Source organism: Nyctereutes procyonoides, unplaced genomic scaffold, assembly GCF_905146905.1.
Source record: "Nyctereutes procyonoides isolate TBG_1078 unplaced genomic scaffold, NYPRO_anot_genome, whole genome shotgun sequence".
In the NCBI taxonomy this organism is placed as follows: Eukaryota; Metazoa; Chordata; class Mammalia; order Carnivora; family Canidae; genus Nyctereutes; species Nyctereutes procyonoides.
Genome location: NW_026575024.1, coordinates 4,113,126 through 4,135,437, shown reverse-complemented (window position 1 = coordinate 4,135,437; position 22,312 = coordinate 4,113,126). Strand labels below are relative to the sequence as shown.

Below are 22,312 nucleotides of genomic sequence, written 5' to 3'. Positions count from 1 at the left end.
ACTGCACCATTAACCACAATAGCCAAATAATGGAAATAGCCCATGTGTCTATTGATAGATGAGTGAATAAAGAAGATAAGGTATTGGGATGCCTGGGTGGCTCAGCAGTTGAGCATCTGCCCTTCGGCTCAGGGCATGATCACGGAGTGCCGGGATCAAGACCCACTTCAGGCTCCCTGCATGGAGCCTGCCTCTCTCTCTGTATGTGTCTCTCATGAATAAATAACTTTTAAAAATCTCTAAAAAAAAGAAGATAAGGTATCTAAATACAATGGAGTAATACTCCTCCATAAAAAGATTTCAATCTTGTCATTTTCAACAACATGGATGGATTTAGAGGGTATAATGCTTAGTGAAATCAGTCAAAGAAAGACAAATATCATATGATTTCACTCATATGTGTCACTTAAGAATCAAGATAAATGAGAAATGGAAAAAAATAGATTAAAAAAAAAACCACAGAATTTTAACTATAGAGAACAAACTGGTGGTTACCAGAGGGGAGGGTCAGTGCTGGAATGGATGAAACAGATGAAGTGGATTAAAAGTACACTCATTGTGATGAGCACTGAGTAATGTGTAAAGTTGTTGAATCACTATATTGTACACCTGAAACTAATGTAACACTGTATGTTAATTATACAGGAATTAATTTTTTTAATTAAAACAATTTTTAAAATGGAATATTACTCAGCCATTAGAAACAACAAATACCCACCATTTGCTTCAACGTGGATGGAACTGGAGGGTATTATGCTGAGTGAAGTAAGCCAATCGGAGAAGGACAAACAGTGTATGTTCTCACTCATTTGGGGAATATGAATAATAGTGAAGGGGAATATAAGGGAAGGGAGAAGAAATGTGTGGGAGATATCAGAAAGGGACACAGAACATAAAGACTTCTAACTCTGGGAAATGAACTAGGGGTGGTGGAAGGGGAGGAGGGCGGGGGGTGGGGGTGAATGGGTGACGGGCACGGAGGGGGACACTTGACGGGATGAGCACTGGGTGTTATTCTGTATGTTGGTAAATTGAACACCAATAAAATTAATTTATATAAAAAAAATAAAACAATTTTTAAAGCTAGTCATCTAACTGTATGGCATAAAAACAGACAAACATCTGCAGAACAGACCAGAGAGCCCAAAATAAACCCAAGCATATACGGTCAAATAATATTTGACAAGGGAGCCCAGAATTCTCAATGAAGAAAAGATAATCTTTTCAATAAATGGTGAAGGATAATTGTATATTCACAACTCTAAGAATGAAACTGGGTCTGTTTCTTACACCACCCACAAAAATTAACTCAAAATGAATTAAAGACTGAAATGTAAGACCTGGACCATGAAACAAACTCCTAGAAGAAAAATTAAGAATAAACTACTTAACATGTTTCCCGGTAAGGGTTTTCTTTTGGATATGGCACCTGAAGCACAAGCAACAAATAAAAAACAAGCCAGTGGGACTATATCAAACTAACAAGCTTCTGCACAGCAAAGAAACAAGCAACAAAGTGAAAAGAAAACCTGTAGAATGGGGAAAAAATTTTGCAAACCATATATCTGATAAGGGGGTATATCCAAAACATATAAAGAACTCATATAACTCTATACCAAAAAAACAAATAACCCAATTGAAAAATGGGCAAAGGACCTGAATAGGCATTTCTCCAAAGAAGATGTACGAAAGGCCAATATATAAATTAAAAGATGTCTTGCTCAACATCACTAGCCAGTAGGATACTGCAAATTAAAACCACAATAAAATATCACCTTATGCCTGTGTGAATGTCCATCATCAAAACACAAGAGATGACAAATACTGGTGTGGATGTGGAGAAAATGGAACAATTGTTCCATTTGTGCGTTGTTATTAGGATTGTAAATTAGTATAGCCACTACAGAAAATAGTATGGAGGACTCTGAAAAAATTAAAAATAGAACTACCATATAATCTAGCAACGCGACTTCTGGGAGTATATCCAAAGGAGGCAAAAACATTAACTTGAAAAGACATCTGCCCCCCGAAGTTCTAAGTAGTATTACTATATATAATAGCCAAGACATAAAAGCAACCTAAATGTCCACTGATGGATGGATGGATAAAGTTGTCAAACACACACACACACACACACGCACATCCACACACACACACGATGGAGAATAAATTGTAAGAAAAACAAAATTCTACCATTTGCAAGACCCATGGATGAGCCTTGAAAGCATTATACTAAGTTAAATAAATCATACAGAAAGAAAAATACAAAATATCTATCAAAGTATGACAATATTTTCAGTAAATTTCTTATGTAACAATATCCTATTTCCTTCTTTGATGTAAGTTGATTTATAATTCTTACCCAATAAATCAATCTCAAATGTACAGTTCAATGATTTTGCCTCCTCTTGAATTTATACAAAAGGAATCATACAATATGTATTTGACTCTTGTCTGAACCTAATAGCTATTGTGCAATACTGCATATATACACATATATATGTATATATATATATTTGTGAATATACTACATAATAGTTATTTATCCACCTGAGAAAAGACATTCTTTAGCTTCAGATCTTTTGGTTATTAGGAATAACACTTCTGATTTTATTCTCATAGAAGTCTCCTTTAGGGGGCATGCTTTCACTTCTCATTTCATTCCTGAGTCAAAGCATACATTATCTTTAACTTAAAAAAAAAAAAGAAAAAAAAACCTGCTAAAATATTTTCCAAAGTAATTTTATCATTTCATAGTCTCATGAACATTATGTGAGAGAGTTCGAATTGCTCCATATTTTGACAATCCTCGCATCCTTACTATTGTTTGTTTCTCGTAAATTTTAACCATTATTGCAGTTATGTAGTAATAATACATACCATCTTTCATGAAATCTCTGTTGAAATTTTTTGATATTTAAAAATTTTTTTGTTATTGAATTTAACGTGTCCTTTATACATTTTGATATGTTTTTTATTGCCTATTGGAATATCTAGTTGTCGCAAGCCATATGTTGAAAGATTTTTTTCTCTCATTTTATTAAGTTGGTATATTGGTTAAAATAAATTGAGTATATACATATAAGTATGTATGCATGTAATTCTGGACACTGTTCTGTTATGTTGAAGTATTTTTCAGCTGTAGGCCAATGCAACTATTTTGATTCATGTAACTTATAATTTTTGAAATATTACAGTGAATATTCTCTAACATTGGGGTTGCCATTAAACCCATAGATCAATTTTAAAAGGATGGATAGCAATACTGAATTTTCTGCCATATGAACATACTTTATATCATTATGTCCCCTCTTATACAATTGGTGGGTCAGGAAATTATGAAAGTCCCTGTGGGAAAAATAACTTGGCAACATTTAATAAGGGAAAAATGTACACACTCCATAAGCTAGAAGATAGGTTCCTTGGAATATACCTATAATATATGTGTACAGTGTTCCCCAAATGTTATGTCTCATTAGACATAATACCTACAAAGGAGAACAGCTTAACTGATATTAACAATAGAATGTACATTTAACTTGTAGAATATTACATAATAATAAAAATTAATGAATTATGGTTCCATCCAAGAGCACCATTTAATCTCCCAAATATGCCATTGAGTGAAAGAGGTCAGTTATAAAGAGATACATACTTAAAAGTATGAAATTGTGTAAGTTCAAAAACAGAAAAGTGACCTTTGGTTTTCCTTTTTTTCAAATTAATATTTTATTTATTTATTCTAGAGAGGGTGAGAAGAGTGAGCATGAACGGAGGGAGAGGCAGTGGAGAGGGAGAGGCAGACTCCTCGATGCGAGACTGGATCCCAGGACCCTGAGATCATGACCTGAGCTGAAGGCAGACGCTTAATGGACCAAACCACCCAGGTGCCCAACCTTTGGTTTTCAAAGTAAAAATAATGTTACCTGTAGCAAGAATCAAGGAAACACAGATGTTTCTGGTGTTGATAATATTTTATGTTTTCAGTTAAGTATGGTTTAAAAATGGGTTAACTATGTGATAATCCATTGATATCTCCAGTTATAATCTGTGTTTCTTTTTTGTTTGTTTGTTTGTTTTATAATCTGTGTTTCTATTTGTGGTCTAGAGTAATATAAATATCTGTTTAAAAAAATAAATTCTGTCCATTGCATATGGATATCTGTGCAATCCTCCCAGAGAAGTGCATTCCTGGCTTCCAGTCACATGTGGCTCTACTCTTGTATACCTCCCTAACCCCAAATCTGTGCTTTTTGCAGGGCTTTGTTTTTCTCAACACCTAAAAGTTTTGAAACTCAGAAAAGTATTTTATATGAATTTTTGATGATTGGGTGTTTCTTCCTTTGTGGAAATAAGACTGGATTGTGTCTATATAAACAATTCTTAGAAGACAATATAGGCTCTACAGATAATAATCCATGCAAGGAAGGGGGCGGTTATTTGAGGTTTTAGATTTTTGCTGTTTTCTATCTCTCCTTTATGTTTGTTTTCAAAAATTCATGTATATCTCATACATTTATTTTTTTTCTCTTCCTATGCATAGAGTTTTCTCAGTCTCAAATTTATTTCCCTCTGTTTCCACTTTCCCCTCCTTCAGGATTATCTTTTTTTGAAATTACTATACAATTCTTTTTGTCTTTCATATCCATAGATCTCATAGCTTCCTAAATCTATCATTCTTAATACGGAAATAAAGATTTCTAATTTACTTCCTCTACTTCTCTCATTCTTAAAATTCACTTTCTTTTTACCGGGTCCTGATATATCTGCTAATGAATCCTCCATTATGCAGGATCTTATTTCTAGCAATCCTAATTTCCTCATGCTTACTTAGTAAACTGTGGTGCATAGCAAAGAAGACTGAGACTTCCAACTAAGCATGAGTATCTCCTGCCACACACACGCTTGCATCCAGCTGTGCCGGGATATGGCTGTTTTCACTTCGTTTCTATGGAATATCTGAATACTCCGTCCTGAGTTACTAGAACCTGTAAGCCTACCAATTACCATTTTCCTCCTTATGAATTCCAAAATAATAAATTTTCACACTCCAAAATATGATATCATCCTTGGCATCTTAAGTTATTTTTCTAGGTTTAATAATATATAGACTTGCTTTTTGTTTTACTTGTCCTGGGCCCTCCGGCCTCTGCCTGTCCCGGGGGAGGCCGGATCCTGGGCTGTGTCCCGGCGCCCAGTGCTCCGGGGGCTGCGCTGTGGGATTCGCGCTCCCGCCCCGCAGCCCCCTCTCCGCGGAGCCGCCGCCCGAGCCCCCCGAGCTGCTCCCGGAGCCGCGCAGCCCCCTCCCTGGAGCCGCCGCCCGAGCCCCTCCGAGCTGCTCCGGCCCCGCCATGCGCGCTGCAGCCCTTAGGGAGCTCGGCGCACTCCCCGGGGCGCAGGTGTCTGTTAGTGTCCCCGGGAGCCCGAGGGCATCCCCGCCCTCCTGGGTCCTGCCCCAGCTCCCTGCGAGCCCCTTTCCGCCCGGGAAGGTTGGTGCAGCTCCTGCTCCTCCGGGACGGGGCTCTCCCGTCCTGGGGACACGCGCCCCGGCCTCAGCCCGGCTCCTCGCGGGCCCCTCCCCCTCGGAGGCCTTTTGTCTCTTTATTTCTTTTTCCCCGTCTTCCTACCTGATAGAAGCGCGAACTCTTCTCACTGGAGCGTTCCAGGTGGTCTCTCTTTACATCTCAGGCCGAATTCGTAGGTTTTCAGGATGATTTGAAGGTTATCCAGGTAATTTTTTGGGGACAGGTGATTTGGGGACCCTACTCTTCCGCCATCTTGCCCTCCTCCCTCCGTACAGGTTTTTTTTTTTTTTTTCAGGTTTTTTTTTTCAGGTTTTTATATAAATATGAATTTCCTATTTTTCTCGGGTAAATGCCTAAGAACACAACTGCTGGGTTGTATGGTAATTGCATATTTAGCTTCATAGGAAACTGCCAAAGTAATTGGCCATTTTATATTTCCACCAGCAATATATTAATGATCTAGCTTTTTCCCATCCTTACTATTATTTATTTAGACAACCTAATAGTGGTATTTCCCTGCGGTTTCATTTAAATTTCCCTGATAGCTAATGACGGTGAACGTTTTATCATTTATTTGCCACATTTTATTATTTGCAGTGTATTCTTTTATAAAATGTTTGTGGGTGTCTTTTGCCCTTTTTCTTATTGGATTCTTTCATGAAATGTTGAGTACTGGGAATCCTGTCTATATTTTATTCCATTATTGGAGATGTCGTTTGTAGATATTTTCTCCTAGTATGTAGCTTGTTTTTTCATTCTCTTAATAGTACCTTTCATACAGCAAAAGCTTTTAGTTTTGATGAGGTCCAGTTTATCATTTTATCATTTTTAGGGATCATATCAAGTCTAGGAATTGTTTTCTATTCCTAGATCCTGATGATTTTCCCTGTGTTAAGAATTTTATACTCTTATTTTCTGTTTATGGCAGCAATCTATTTTGATTTCTTTTTTCTAATTTATTGATCTATTTTAGAGAGAGATGGAATGCACCTGCATGTGAGCAGGGACCAATGAGAGACTCTTAAAGTAGATTCCCTGCTGAGTATGGAGGCTGACGTGAGGCTCTCACAGCCCATAAGATCATCACCTCAGCCCAAACCATGAATTGGCTGGTTAACTGTGCCAGCCAGGCGCCCCTGTTTTATTTTCTTTATGAGCTGTAAGGTATAGGTTAAGGGTTATATTTTTGCCTAGGTGTGTATTCCTCGAGCATTTTTTGTTCCGTTTATTTGCATTTAAAAAGCAGAATATAACCTGATGACATTAACTTCACAAAAAAAAAGACACACACACACACAAAACCCTCAACTTCCCCTCTAGAACTCCGTGCTTCATCACCAACTGATATTCCTGTAATGATAATAATAGTAATAATTATTTAAATAATCCCTGCAATCATTGCCAAAAGTCCTGCTTCGGATTACAAAAAGCCTAACTTGCTTTCAAAATTTCGTATGGCGCTCTGCAATTCCTCCCCCATTTGTAATAATTACAGCAATGGTATTTGTCTTACCTTATTGTAAGAGTAAAAAAAAAAAGTCTCCCAGAAAGATTCCTGCACGGTGGGGATTTATAGATCACAATAATAATAATAGTTTAAAAAAAAAAGCAAAACAACAACAACCAAAAAACGTTAAAAGATGGTTTCAGCTGGCTAAAGAGGAGAAGAGTTTGGTCTAAAACTGCAGTGGTTCGGGATCCCTTGGTGGCGCAGCAGTTTGGCGCCTGCCTTTGGCCCAGGGCGCAATCCTGGAGACCCGGGATCGAATCCTACATCGGGCTCCCGGTGCATGGAGCCTGCTTCTCCCTCTGCCTATGTCTCTGCCTCTCTCTCTTTGACTATCATAAATAAATAAAAATTAAAAAAAAAAAAACAACTGCAGTGGTTCCCGCGCCTCCTCCCAAGGCCGCCGCGGCTGCCACTCAACGCAAAGGCCCCACCCCCGCCCTCTGACGTAGCTGCTTTGCATACCGGCTTGGGGTGGGCCAGGCGAGGGGGCGGGGCCTGGGCTGCCGCTCGGGCGCTGGGCGGCGGGGGAGGAGGCGAGACTCGTGCGGGCCTGCGATGCTCGCCCCGCAGCCCTGGGGCGCTGGCGCTCCTGGGCGGCCAGAGCCGCTGCCTGGGCCCGGGCCGCGGTTCCGGGCGCTCGGGCTGCGGCCGGCGGGGGCGGGGGAGCACCCGAGGGCACCTCCGCTGCCCCTGGGCTGCGGGACAAACTTTCCCGCTCCCCCGGCGGTCGGCTCCCGGGGCGGCTGCAGGGAGTCGCTGCAGCGGATCCACCTTGTGCTGGAGACAGGGACCGCCGGGGGGCGCCCGGAGCAAACGCGAAAGCGGGCGGCGCTCATCGGCATTCGTAAACGGAAGATTTGCTTTTTCTTTTTCTTTTCTTTTTCTTTTTCTTTTTTTTGTTTTGTTTTTTCTTTCTTTCATGTGAGTGCTCTATAGATCTCACAAGTCTGCAGCATCTTCCCTCTTCATTCTTAGGATTTAGATACACACCGTCAAGATATGTGAACTTGGAGATTCCAGGGTTTAAAAAAAAAAAGCATTTAATAAGAAAAAAATAGTGAAAGTTCTCAGCTTCAGCTTCCACTGCCAAAACCCTGAAGGTTTTGCAATATTTATTACGGCTAATATATCAATTGCTCTATGGAAGATGGGGTCTGCTGGAAGCCTTTGGTGGGCTGCAGCCATCCCCTCTGTGTCTGTGAGGCTCCCGGCTCGGTGAGGCTCCAGGGGCCTGGACAGCCAGAGGCGGGGCGGGGGGTCTGCAAGCCACACCCCTGACTGCCCAAACTTGTAAACAAATGCTTCAGTGAACTGAAGCGATCAATCATCTAGAAAGGTCATGATCACATCCTGCCCACTGTCCCACCTACAGCCATCGGGACTTCCTCGAACGAACAAATGAGCAGCTAAAAATTAAGCCCGGGTTTCCTTAAGTTGTATAAAAATGTTTTCATAAAGTGAGTTATTCAGGAAATTTCATAGCATCCCATACATGGTGGTCCATCAAAATACTATGTCCTGATATTCCCAGAGACTACTATAATTCTGTACTGAATCCACTCATGAGTGTTTTCAGGGACTTTGATGAAATTAGCACACTTGTGTATTTTCCTATCAAGAAACATAATAAATTTGATTTTCTGCAATATTTAATAAATCATTCGAGGATGCACATCTATTTTGTGGGCATATATATCCAAATCCTTTCTCGAAAGTTAGTTAGCATAATTGAGAAAAAAATGGTAATTTTGCTTCTGAGAGAACTTCTTTTTCTTCCTTTGCATCCACATAAACTTTCCTCTCTATCTTTATTAAAGTATTTGTTCAGTTCCTTTCCTAAATATTCAGTTCCCTGGGAAGATCCCCCAACACATCTAGACTGTAATGCTTGCATTTCAGGTAATCTGCAATATTTTATTTTCCTCTGACAGCTATTGATTTTATATAAATATATAAATGACTAGCGCAATGCCTCCTTGCACTGCTCATTACATACATATACTCGCACACACATACACATACATATTCCAAAAGTGCTTCAGTTCCCAAAGTAATCTAATAATGGTTTCAGAAACCATGGTAGGGCATAAAAGATGACATTTAGGGGCAGATGGGCATTCTACAATTATAATTACAATGAAGCCAACTGAATATCCTGTACTCAGGCTGATCAAAGCACACATGTTATCCTTCTTTTAGAAATGTCACATGGCATATTTGGTCTCCTTCATGCCAACATGCCAAAATGGCAGAGAAGATTTAAAAGTTCACTGTGAAAAAATATAGAGTATATTATAAAAATTCTTATGAAATTCCACCAAAGCCTGTGTCACAGACTGTTTAATAAACACTGTTTTTCAGTTCACTTCAGTGATCATCTTGTTTGGGCTATGAATTAAATTTAGGCAGGCATAATATTATTCAAAAGCCTAGGGGGATAAAACTGGAAAACAAATATGCTTCAAAAATTAAAAAAAAGAAACAATTTTCTCACTGTGTAGAGAGAAAGAGAAGAAAATAAAGAGAGAAAGAAAGAAAGAAAGAAAGAAAGAAAGAAAGAAAGAAAGAAAGAAAGAAAGAAAGAAAAAGAAAAAGAAAAAGAAAGAAATAGAACTAGGAGGACTGCACCCTCCTAAGAGATTCTAGGTTTTATTCTGTCCTAAATTATCTGTGTGACCAAGATCAAGTTATTTAAACTCCTACATCACACTCATCATTTGTAAAATTTGAGGATTTTATTATACTAAGTTATCTATAAAGTTCCTTACAGATCAGTCATTCTATACAGTACAACTTTAAAACTTCATAAATTTCTATATTATAATGATATTGTGATAGAATTTAAGTTCTTAAGAACTTTCCCCTTAGGTGGGATAAATTGGCATCTGGGTACAAAGACTGTGAAAATGGTACCTTAGGGTAATTAGTTTGGGAGGTGTGCAAAGGAGATGAGTGACTAGGACAAAGGATGAGGTTAAGAGAAATCAAAAAAATAAATTTTACCTGCCCAGGGTGAAATTAAGAGTGGACTGAAAGGGTCTGTTAGAGTAGTCATTTATTTTTATATAAGCAATATTATAATATCCTTATATATAGCCATACATATAATTACTGTTCAGGATATTTGAAGTAATTGTAAAGTAACAATAAAATGTAATGAATGCAAAAAGTCATTAGATAGATCTTTAGTTGTAAATTGTCACGGGAAAGATGACTAAAATATTAAGTCAACATGAACAAGGAAAATATCTTTAAAGCTGAATGACCAACATGTACTCCCGGATTTTAAATTAGGTAATTTACATGAACATATTAAAATGTAATACACAGAAATTATGAAGCTCATTGTGTTGTTGCTTGTGAGTGTGTATTTATACTTGTGCGAAAGATTTACCTTTCAATCATATTGCTTTTTGGTTCTCTATTTTTGGACTCCTGTAGTGTCATCAAATTCTACAAGCTCCTTCTCAAATTATAATTATTCTAATGTATTTGTAGTGCGTTAGTAATATAAATACTCTAAAGAAATAATAGCGTGTGCTTTGCTAATTTTTCTTTTTGAATCAATTATACGAAGGTTTGCTGTGAATTAAGAAAATCCTTATTTTGAAAAGCCAATATTCACTACTTTATGCTAAGTAATTTTCACTCTTAATTTTGAGGGATCAAAGTAAAGCAAGGCCAGGAAAAAAAATCTGAACCACAAATGACCAAGCCTTCCTTAATTAAAAAGAGCCATAAAATTACAACATGAACACAAAATGTATCTATCTTAGACATTTCAGCTCTCTTGCAATGTGAGCTTCCATATGATTGTACTCTCTCCTGATACATTATATGCACAGAGTGTTTTTAAAGTGCGAAAGCTGCACTTAACAATTGGTTCTTCAAAAAATAATTCCTGAAATTTAATATATCCTTAGTTTTTAGCTTTTTAATGGCAATTCCAAATGCCAGATATATAGTGTTTTGCAACATTATTAGAATATTTGATACTTGAAAATATATTTTTCTTCCCTTATATCTATTGTTTTTCTTCCTACTTCCATTACTTCCTTCCTTTACTTCTTTCTAAGCTTTACTCTTTTATGACCTTTCTCTCCCTACCTTTTATTTTAGCATTCTAATAATAAAGGGTTTATTAGTGGTATATCTGATGTGTTATAAGATATTTAAATACAGTATTGTAGGGCAGCCCCAGTGGCTTAGCGGTTTAGCGCTGCCTTCAGCCCAGGGCGTGATCCTGGAGACCCAGGATCAAGTCCTATGTCGGGCTCCCGGCAGGGAGCCTGCTTCTCCCTCTGCCTTTGTCTCTGCTTCTCTCTCTCTAGCTGTGTCTCTCATGAATAAATAAATAAATAAAATCTTTAAAAACAAATAAACAAATACAGTATTGTATTACTGTAGTATTGATGCAATGTGTTTATATCTAAATTTCTTGGCTAATGCAGAAATTCAATCTTAAATGCACTTTATGTGCATCTGGAGGGAGACATGCACTGAAGATTTTCAAATATATTCTTTGTAGCTTTAAGGTAGAAGAATCAAAACCTCAATTCTAATATATAAAGTTACGACTGAAAGATTCTATTAAGTTCACACCCACACACAGACATTTTTGAACTAAGTGGTATTTGCAATCAACTGTGGAGCTTTCGTGAGATTATATTAACCTAATTTTTAAGAATTTCAATATATGTTGCAAATTCAGATGATGTTTATTTTTTTGTCTTCATTGTTTATTATAGGGCAGGCATTGTGTTGTTTTCACATAAGAGAATGTTACTTTTATTGATGAGTACTATGAAAGTTAGTTCTTATTAATATTTCCTTTAACACACAGGAAGACACACTAAGACTATTCATATTTTTTAATCATGAACCTACCATTAAAATGATACATTTCATAAAGGATTAAGGTCCCTTTCCAGAGACACCATGCTAAAACTTGGATATAACTGTTTTTTCTATACCTCAAAGTCTCACATCAATGCATATCTGAATTCTTTAATTTCCACGATGAAAATTGGTCTTCAAGTTCCACAAGAACCTTGGCAAATGTATAATACGAATAAAATTTAGGTTCAAAAAACTGATTGATGTTAATCTGTATTGAGGTAATGTTAAATAGAGAAAGAATAGAACATTTTCCAAGAAGTGCTGCCTAAGTCGAAGCTAAAATCTGCAGCATTTAACAGAGCAATCAGGTTGGATTTTAAGGAATAGATCTGTTCATTGTCATCAATAATCTGGGGTGATTATCAATAATTATCATTAATAATTTGGGTGATAGAAAATTCTGAGTTCGAATTCAGAACTAAGTACTACTGGGCTATTCAAAGGACCACTGTAGGTTACAATGAGTGGTTTGTACTATGGCTGCCAAGTGTAGAAAGGCCTGTAAACCTAATATTTCTCTTATGATAAACATGGATCCTCAACTTGGATAAGTTTTATCTTCTAAATTGAAGGGAAAAAATAAAGTTGCCTCCTTATATAAGCATATCAAGGAAAATGAAAAATAATAGATTTACCAGACTCCTCTTTGTGTTTTCTACTCTAGTTTTTGAGTTTTCATGTATTTTTATATTCCTCATCTAATAGCTCTTTTTAGACATATTCTCTCTGACTTCCAAGTGATACTACTATGAATTTCCCCCAGAGCTATATTTTGCTTTTCTTGCTTTGGCTTGGTAAAGAATAGTTACTTTTTCTGTCCTAATCTGAAAACAACGGGAATAACTTTTCTTTGAGAACTGTCATCTACCAATATGTCCTTTACTGAATTCTCAAGCTCATAGGGATGGGGTTAAAATGTGTTCCTCTATAAAAGGGAGGAAGAATAAGAAAATACATGTATTTTTTTAAGAAAATACTTTTAAAGTAAACGTAATTGAATAAACTAAAAATTGTTTTTATATTGGCACTTGTCTATACATTTTGCGATAGCCTCATTAGGAAGATGGCAGATATGGACATAACCCTAGATGAAAATAATTGGAATAAGAGGGAAAAAAATCTGGGAATAATTTTTTTACATTAACTAAAGGTAGAGAAAAACAACAGAGTTCTATTTTCCCAGATTTATATAATAAAAAATCTAAGTAATTTTTTTCTTATGAATAAACTTCAGTGTTAAAAATATCTGGATGTAGTTGTAGGCAACTATAATCAAAATGCCTTCCATTAATACACTCAATGCACAATCTGCTAATAGCTATGTTGTAGAAAATAATAGATATCATAGTAAAATCTGAAAAATGCAAATGTATCAGCTAATTCATTTGAGCAAATGCTTTACAACTCAACCTAATCTTCTATGATTAAATTAACCTGAGAGTTATAGTTACACACTATACTGCCGACTGGATTTATTGAAATTAGAAATCATTAATCTAAGTGGATCAGATGTACCTTCACTGTTAGTTTTGAAAGTAATTCTGGAAAAGTTACTTTTTCTTTCCTCTATTATTTTAATAATCAGTGTTTGGTGCAGGTAATTTGGAATGTGGTAATCTTAAGACCCCAGGATCTAAAAATATTGTACCATTTTACAAATGTAATGAAAATTGAACTACGAAAATAAAGCATAAGAAGTACCGATTCTCAAATGCATGGTTTTAATTCTTTGAGTTCCTGTGTTTAAGAGATCTCTTAGGGCATCTATTGGCCAATGTTAGCTATTACATATGAGAATGAGAGTACAGCAGTGTGAACCCTAGAGCTCTGTGTTTCAAAATAATGACTTAAATGTATGCTGATCAAAAATTTATGATGGAAATCTTTAATGTTTATTTTTGGATTTCAAGCGTCTTGCAAATACATGAAAACTAATATGATATAGGAGTTAGACTTATGAAATTTTTGTAATAAACTGCATTTTAACATTTTCAGAATTTACGTGGTCTCTTACAATCTTTTATGTCACTGGATTTACTTCTTTCAGTATTGTATTTAAACCTCTGAATATTTTAGGAATGTCCAAATAATTCTCTTTACAAATTTCAAAGAAGTACACACAGCAACATATGTTATATTGTTCTTTGAGAGCAGAATGTAAAAGGATAGTGAGAATATGGCTCTAAGTCGACAGTTCAGAGAGTTTACATATGTAAGGAAATATACTGTTAGAAGTGGAGATAATATATGTATTTGGCCATATGGACAAGTAATTTTGCCCAAACAGCTACTTCCTAGATGTTAGGCACGACAATGAGAAAGAATGGAAGAAAGATCTAAATCTTAAGATCTGGCATCTTCTCTCTGTGTGTGTGTGTGTGTGTGTGTGTGTGTGTGTTATATAAATATATTATGTTAGCATAATATACATATATTAGATAGCATAGAAACTAATAATGTCACAACTAAAATTATAAGATATAATTAAGATAGAAATAAAAAATATTAGAAGCACATATAAAATATGACAGGTAAAAATCAGGAAAATGCCATATGTAAAAAGTGATGATTCCTGAAGGATAAATAAAGAGTTTGGTGAAATAAGAAATTACTGGTTTTTCTTGTTCTTTTTAGACTTCCTCTCAATAAGATCCTTCCAGAGCATAGCAGCCAAAGCATCTTTCTCAGGTCATTCCCAAGAATGGTACTAGCATTGTCTGGGAGGAAATACACTAGGGACCAAATGGAGATGTATACATATGTCACTTTTCTTGAAGTCTCATTCCATTAATGTCTATTTCTGTTGTTTATTAATATTATATGGAAATTATTTACATTTAAACAAGCAAACATGGTCAAAAAAAGAAACTTGAAAACAAGTCTATGTAACACATCAGGATTTTACAATATACTTTTGTATTCATTAATGCTGCTCACTGCAATATCCCAACTCCCTCCTGTGAATGTGTCTGAATCACACTTTGTGGTCTCCACTGGTTGAATGGAGCCATGTGCCCACTTCTGTACAAAGGATTATGAGTAGAAGTGACACATATCACTTCTGGGCAGAGAATTTAGCAAGATCCTGCAGCGCTCCTTTCTCTCTGTCAAAGAAATTGGCAACATCTGAGATAAGTGGCTGCTCAGTTAGCCTGGATTCCTAAGGGATAACTGTGAAGAGAGAAGCATTTGCTGACCGTGATGGTTAATTCTATGTGTCAACTTGATGGGGGTAAAGGATACCCCAGTAGCTGGCAAAACATTATTTCTGGGTGTGTGTGCAAAGGGGTTTCCAGAAGAGATTAGCATTTGAACTGGTAGGCTCAGCAAAGAAGATCTCCCTTACCAACCCACATGGGCATCGTCCAATTTACTGACAGCATGCATGGAACAAGAAGAAGAAGGAAGGGCAAATTCACTCTGTGCTTGAGCTGGGATATCTGTCTTCTGCCCATCCTGCTTCTGAACTCAGATCAGGACTTCTACATTGCCCTCCCCACAACATCCCAATTCTCAGACTTTTGTACTCAAACTAAATTATACCAGCAGCTTTCCTGGCTCTCTAACTTGCAGATAGCATATCATGAAACTTCTCGGTCTCCATAATCGTGTGATCCAATTCCTATAAAAAATCATGTATCTATCATCTATCTATCTATCATCTATCTATCTATCTATCTATCTATCTATCTATCTATCTATCTAAACCCTATTGGTGCTGTTTCTCTGGAAAACCCTGATAAATATACACTGATCCAAAATGGGGATGAAATATGAGTAAGAAATAACCTTGGTTATTTTAGGCCACTAAGATTTGGTCTCCAAGATTTGAGGTTTGTTAGTCTGTTACCCCACATAAATACCTTAAACTAATTGAGAAATACCAGCAATGGAGTTGATTTTGAAATAGTTATATATGCATCAATCCCTCACAACACCTCAGTTATTACACTTTAAGCTGACATCTCTAGCTTCCTACATGAATGATGGCACTGATCTCCTCAGATATAGACTTATTTATTCCCTAGATTTCATATTTATCTGGAATTGAATAGAATAAATCTCATGCTCTTACTGTCCATTCTAAAATATGTTTGGCCACAGTAACCGGAGAAGGACAAACAGTGTATATTCTCATTCATTTGGGGAATATGAATAATAGTGAAAGGGAATATAAGGGAAGGGAGAAGAAATGTGTGAGAAATATCAGAAATGGAGACAGAACATAAAGACTTCTAACTCTGGGAAATGAACTAGGGGTGGTGGAGGGGGAGGAGGGTGGGGGGTGGGGGTGAATGGGTGACGGGCACTGAGGGGTACACTTGACGGGATGAGCACTGGGTGTTATTCTGTATGTTGGTAAATCGAACACCAATAAAAATTAATTTATAAAAAAAAATAAAATAAAATAAGTTTCAGTTAAGTTGGCAAAATAAAGTAACACTGTATTGACCAGAACCAAGTTTCTATCATTCTGTCCTAGATACATTATTCTAGAGCTAATTGTTTTGCTTCTCTTCCAGACTTTGGACTGGCTATCTCTAAGTTAAGGATTTCATTTCTACCTACCAACTTTTCCCCAAAATAAAAACAAAACCTATTTTTAGTGGTAATTTCCAAGTATCCCTTCAATTATCCATTCAACAAAACAGAAATCAGTTTTTTACTCTGAAACAGATATGCTGGGAGTTAGAGATACAAAAATAATATTTTATACCATAAACAAGATCCACCCAAGCCATTACACTACAATGTGACAAGTATTAGGATAATGTGCCTAGAATCCTCCCAGACCAGTGAGAGCCTTATGGGTATTTCTACAAGAGATTAATGTCCTGCCTTTAAAACTCATTCAGGACTGATCTATAGATTTCAAAGTTTTGACTGCCTGTGCTCTGTATTTCCATATTCCACCCCTTGACTGAGCTAATGCTAGTTAAATGTACATTATCTTAAACTATGCACCTACAATTGATGGTGAATGACTTGCTCCTTTGACTCCTGTGACTTGACCAAATGGCTCAATCACAGCATTTAAGCATACTTGATTTCTGAATCTAATGAGCTGATCTGGTTTTGTCAAGTCCCCCTCTCAGATTCCTACTAGTCTTAAATTGTTATGATGAAAACTGACTACTTCATAAATGACTAAGGAATTTCATCTAGAGTGCTAAGAAAATTTATGAGGGAGAAAACCAGCATTAAATGAGAAAATACTTTGTATCAAAAGTTGCTAGGACTTTGAAATTTATTATTTCTTTTGTAACTCCCTATAACCCTCTAAGTTGATTACATCACCAACTTACAACAGACTGCAGAAAAGTAAATTGATTTGTCCATTATTGAAGATCAAGTTAGTGAAACACACCAGAATTAATCTGCTTAATTCAGAAAATCTTTCCAATTCACCACCATAATATATTTCCACAACCCTTATTTAGTATTTCAAAATTGTTTTGCTGAGGTATGATAAAGAGAGTTAGGGGACAACCATTTCTATTCGGAGAAACAAGAGATTGCTTCACAGGTGAGAAAAAGGTATTCCAGGAAGGGCCAGAAAGTGCAAAAGAAGAGAGGGGGCATGGAGAAAATGGGGCTGCCTGTTTTATGGTTTGTAAAATAGTCTAGAAAAGCATAGGGTACATAAGGGTCATGGAAGAGAATCAAATGAGACAAGAAGAGTTGCTTTTTAAAAATTAGATCCAATTATTATCTCTCCTTTTCCTCTTCCACTTAATGCTCCAACTACTGCCATCTGTAAAATGCCTGCTCCATATAGTCCTTGGAAATTGCTGTGGTCAGGACCAAAATAAGCCCTTTTTCAATCTCAAAGATATTTTTCCTGGGGAACCCTGGGGGGCTCAGTGGTTTAACGCCTGCCATTGGCTCAGGGTGTGTGATCCTGGAGACCTGGGATCGAGTCCCATGTCGGGCTCCGGGCATGGAGCCTGCTTCTCCCTCTGCTCCCATCTCCCTCTCTGTGTCTCTCTCATAAATAAATAAATAAATAAATAAATAAATAAATAAATAAATAAATCTTTTTTTTTTTCAAGATATTTTTCTGGTCTTGAGTTCTCCCAGTCATTTAACACTGTTGACCACTCCTACATTGAGACAGTCTTTATTTGGCTTCTGTGACACTACACCCTCCTGTTTGAAACAAATTGCCTGACCATTTTCAGTTCTGCCTCATTTTCTTGGCTTTCCTTCTCATGTCCTGTCCTATCTTTTCTTTTTCCTTCTCTCCCTCACTCTCTCTTACCTTCTCCCCGTGTAATTCCTCCTCCTCTTACCATTCTGAAATGCTGTTTCTCAGGGGTCAAATCCTACTCTACAATTATTCTACTTATCCCCTGGGAATCCTTCACTACTTCCACAACCCTCTACATTTTATTGACCCAATTAAGGGCTTAGACTCATATACCTTACTAAACAACTGTAATTAAATAATTCACAAGTATCTAAAACACATGTCCCAAATTGAATTCACTGAAATCTTCTCTTTTTTATGAACTTTTCTTACTGAAAAGTACCTCCATTCATCACAGTTAAAGCTCAAAACCTGGTAGCTTAACTTTTATGTTCTTTGTGTCCCAACCTACATGTCATTTTCTTCAGGAAGAATTTCTTTCTTTTTTGTTTTTTTTTTAAAGATTTTATTTATTTGAGGTGTGTCTGGGTGGCTCAATGGTTGAGCATATGCCTTTGGCTCAGGTGGTGATCCTGGTGACCTGGGACTGAGTCTTGCATGGGGCTTCCTGCAGGGAGTCTGCTCTCTCTCTGCCTGTGTCTCTGCCTCTCTTTCTGTTGTCTCTCATGAGTAAATAAACAAAAATCCTTAAAACATATATATTTATTTGAGAGAGAAAGGAGTGAGAGTGAGCACAAGCAAGAGGAGGGGCAGAGGAGAGTGAAAAGCAGACTCTCTGCTGTGGAAGAAACCTAATGCAAGGCTTGATCCCAGCACCCTGGAATCAGGACCTGGGCCTAAGGCAGATACTTAATCAACTTAGCCACCCAGGCACCCCAAGAATTCCTAATTCCACTCTTCGTAGCCTTTATTTCTCTCTTTGCAATTTTCATCAGGTATTCCAACATTATGGTCAATAGCATCTTTAATTTTCTCAAAATTACTGTTTTTATTACATTACATATAATTACATATCTAAGCATGTACCCTGTTTCTTATGCGAAGCTCCACGAAATATTTCATTATGGGATTTCTAATCTTAGCCCATACCTGACTCATAGTATAGACTCAATACTTAATATACTCAATTTTATAAGTCCAGGAATCTGAGAGTTTCCAAATTCCTAAATGGTGATCTTTAATAGAGGAGTGACAATGTACACATTGAGAGCAGGCTAGAAGGGGGAAGGATAAAATAATAGGCATGTAGCTCAAGTAAGAAGATAATAGTCATTATAAATATAATAAGAGAAATAACAACAACAAAAAAAGATGATAATCATGTATAAACTAAGACCAAGTTAGGGAAAATAGCAATCATGCAGTGAAGTTTCTAAAGAATTTTACAGACCTCATGGAATTTAATTTCAACAAGAATTAATAAAGCTTCACACGATAACTTTCTTTGAAAAATCAGGAGTTACTCTATTGAAGAAGAGGAAATAAAATAGAACCACCACACCAATAACAACAAAAAGCCTTCTGAGAGTTACTATTTCTACTAAATTAAATAAAAACTCCTAGTTTTGCCTTAATTCCTCAATTAAAATTATATTAAAACTGGACAGTACAAGATTCCCTGAACTTTGTAAGTTTGTTTTGTCACTGGTATATATACACCTTAGTCCTACCTACAATCATCTACATTAGATATTATCTATCATCTCCCATTATCTGATTACCAAACTGATCTCTAGCTTCTTTCTACCTCCTTCTAAATATATTTTCCACATATAAAATATATAAACTATATTTTCTACAGTTATTTTTTAGAATATATGTCACAATATGTCCCTTTTTTACTTAGAATTTCATATTCCACTTGGTATTTTAACAAATCTAAATTACTACACATTGTTCATAGGTCCTTCCACCATTAGGTACTCACATCTTTGATGTCAGATTTTACTCCTGCCCTTATCTTTACCAAGTTTCAATCACTGTAGCAATCTTGTTCTTTGAACATGTGAAGCTTATATCCGTCTTAGTATCTCCATACTTGATGCTCCATCTTCCCAAATTCCTTCTCCCAGATTTCCCTATGGCTGAGACCTTAACATTTATAGCTCCATGGAGTGGCCTTTTACTGCCTACCAATAATCTACACTACCAACCTTCATCAATTATACTGCTACTTGCTCTTCATAGGATATATAAATGTCTGGAAAGAGATCATTCATTCATTCATTTATTTACTCATTCTTCAATATTATGTTTTCTCCTGCTTGAATGTTAGGTCATTGTGTCTAAGATCCAACCTGATCATGCTCGTATTTTTGTGCAGAGAGTTGCCTGTAATATAAGTGCTCTCTCTATATTTACTGAATAAATGTATTAATATATTTGGCAACATATTCATTTAATACATCTTTTAACTTTTTCAAAATCTACCTATTCTTCAAGTGTATATTGAATGGCATATCTTTCACAAAATTTTATATTACTTGCAAACTGTTGGTGACACTTCCTTATTTTCAACCACTGTAGATGTCTATAATCATGCTCATTCTGATTTTACTCAAAGCTTTTGTTTGTTTGTTTTTGTATTTTAATTCCTCTCTCCAATCATGATTGGATAATGATTACCCTAGGGGGAAAAACTAGGATTTATAGATTTGATATCCATAAAAAAAAACAACTGGGATTTATAAATTTGATATCCATAATGTGATGTCAATTTCTGGCTCACAGTAAGCACACCATCTATAAATATGTGTATTTACTTTTTCTGTGTTTGTTGTCTATCCCTAAATGAGAGTTTGGCCTTCTTTTATTGCTCACTTCTATATCGCCACCTCCTAGACACAAATTGACAGGCGAGAGAAGTCCAATAAATAGTTGCTAAGAGAATAAAAGTCTGAACATTTTCCACTGAATTCTACATTTCCTAAAATATTATTTTACCTTGTCAATAAGAGTATTAGCATTATCATTTGGTAATTTATTTCCACAATGTTTTATTTTGTTATAATCATTTAAAATGTTCATCAATCAGTATCTTAATATTACTGGAATTTTAATTATGCCTCATCATTGATCTAACAAATGGTTAATTTAAAATTCTTTGGGTAGTCTAGGAATTAACGAAATGGTATGTCAGTTTCTAGGAACAGAGTGGATAAAAAAATTTATAATCGGAAAGTAAGCAATATACAGTTTGGTTCATAAGTTTCAAGTTCTGGATATTGACTTAGATGTCTTATCTTACACTGTAAAGTATTTTATCGATTCTTAGTCTATACTTATCCTTGGTAAATGTAGGAGAGAAGGATATAAACCAAGATAATTCAAGCATATATGCTTCAAACTGAGACTGAAATACAGAACTTTTAAAGTAAACTCACATGGAAAACATTGACAAAACAATATATGTTAGTCTTACATGGATAAATATTCAGTTCCCCTTTACCACTATCTTGTTGGTGACACAACTTATAAGATTCCAAAAAAATTAAGAACATGTATGCCCATTTTTTTCAAACTGATGTACAAAAATATGACTATTGGATACAAGCTGTTTATATGCCCATTTCATTGTTTTTTTTAAGAGATTTTATTTATTTATTCATGAGAGACACAGGGAGAGAGAGAGAGAGCAGAGACACAGGCAGAGGGAGGAGCAGGCTCCATGTGGGGAGCCCAATGTGGGACTTGATCCCGGGACTCCAGGATCATATGGGGCATGGGCCGAAGGCAGGTGCTAAACCACTGAGCCACCCAGGGATTCCCTATATGCCCATTTCATAGGTTGAGTGATATACCAACCATGTAATCACTAGCAATTTATTGCCTGAATTTATTGTATCTGTTGAGTGGTTTTGCTCCAAAAGCAGTAGGGCAATTGGAAAACTTTAATCTTTACCAATGTAGTATTCCTTCTTGTGAGTTAAAAAGAAAAAAAGTAAGAACTTTATCTTGCTTAATGAAAGCAACAATCAACAGACAGTTTTTGTTGTGTTTAAAGATTGTATAATCTAGTAATAGAGGAAAACTTGTGGCAAAGAGAATAAATATTAATGTATTGTAAGTTTTAAACACTATATATACATTACAATTATTTTAATCTAAAAATAGAGATCAAACTAATGTATTTTTTATAAAAATAGAAATTTATAACAAATACAATATAGGTGCTATACATGAAAACAATTATACTTAAATTATCCTTAATGGTGCCTATCATTTATG

The 22,312-nt window shown here is 36.1% G+C and overlaps 1 protein-coding gene across 1 annotated transcript in view; it reads right to left on the bottom strand.

Moving 5' to 3' along the window:
* Positions 1-22,312, bottom strand: part of LOC129496595 (ras-GEF domain-containing family member 1A-like) — a 119,917-nt gene that overhangs the window by 74,476 nt on the left and 23,129 nt on the right. Inside the window, 1 exon segment of the mRNA XM_055304700.1 lies at positions 7,498-7,812. Within this exon segment, the coding sequence (XP_055160675.1) occupies positions 7,498-7,812 (315 nt within the window).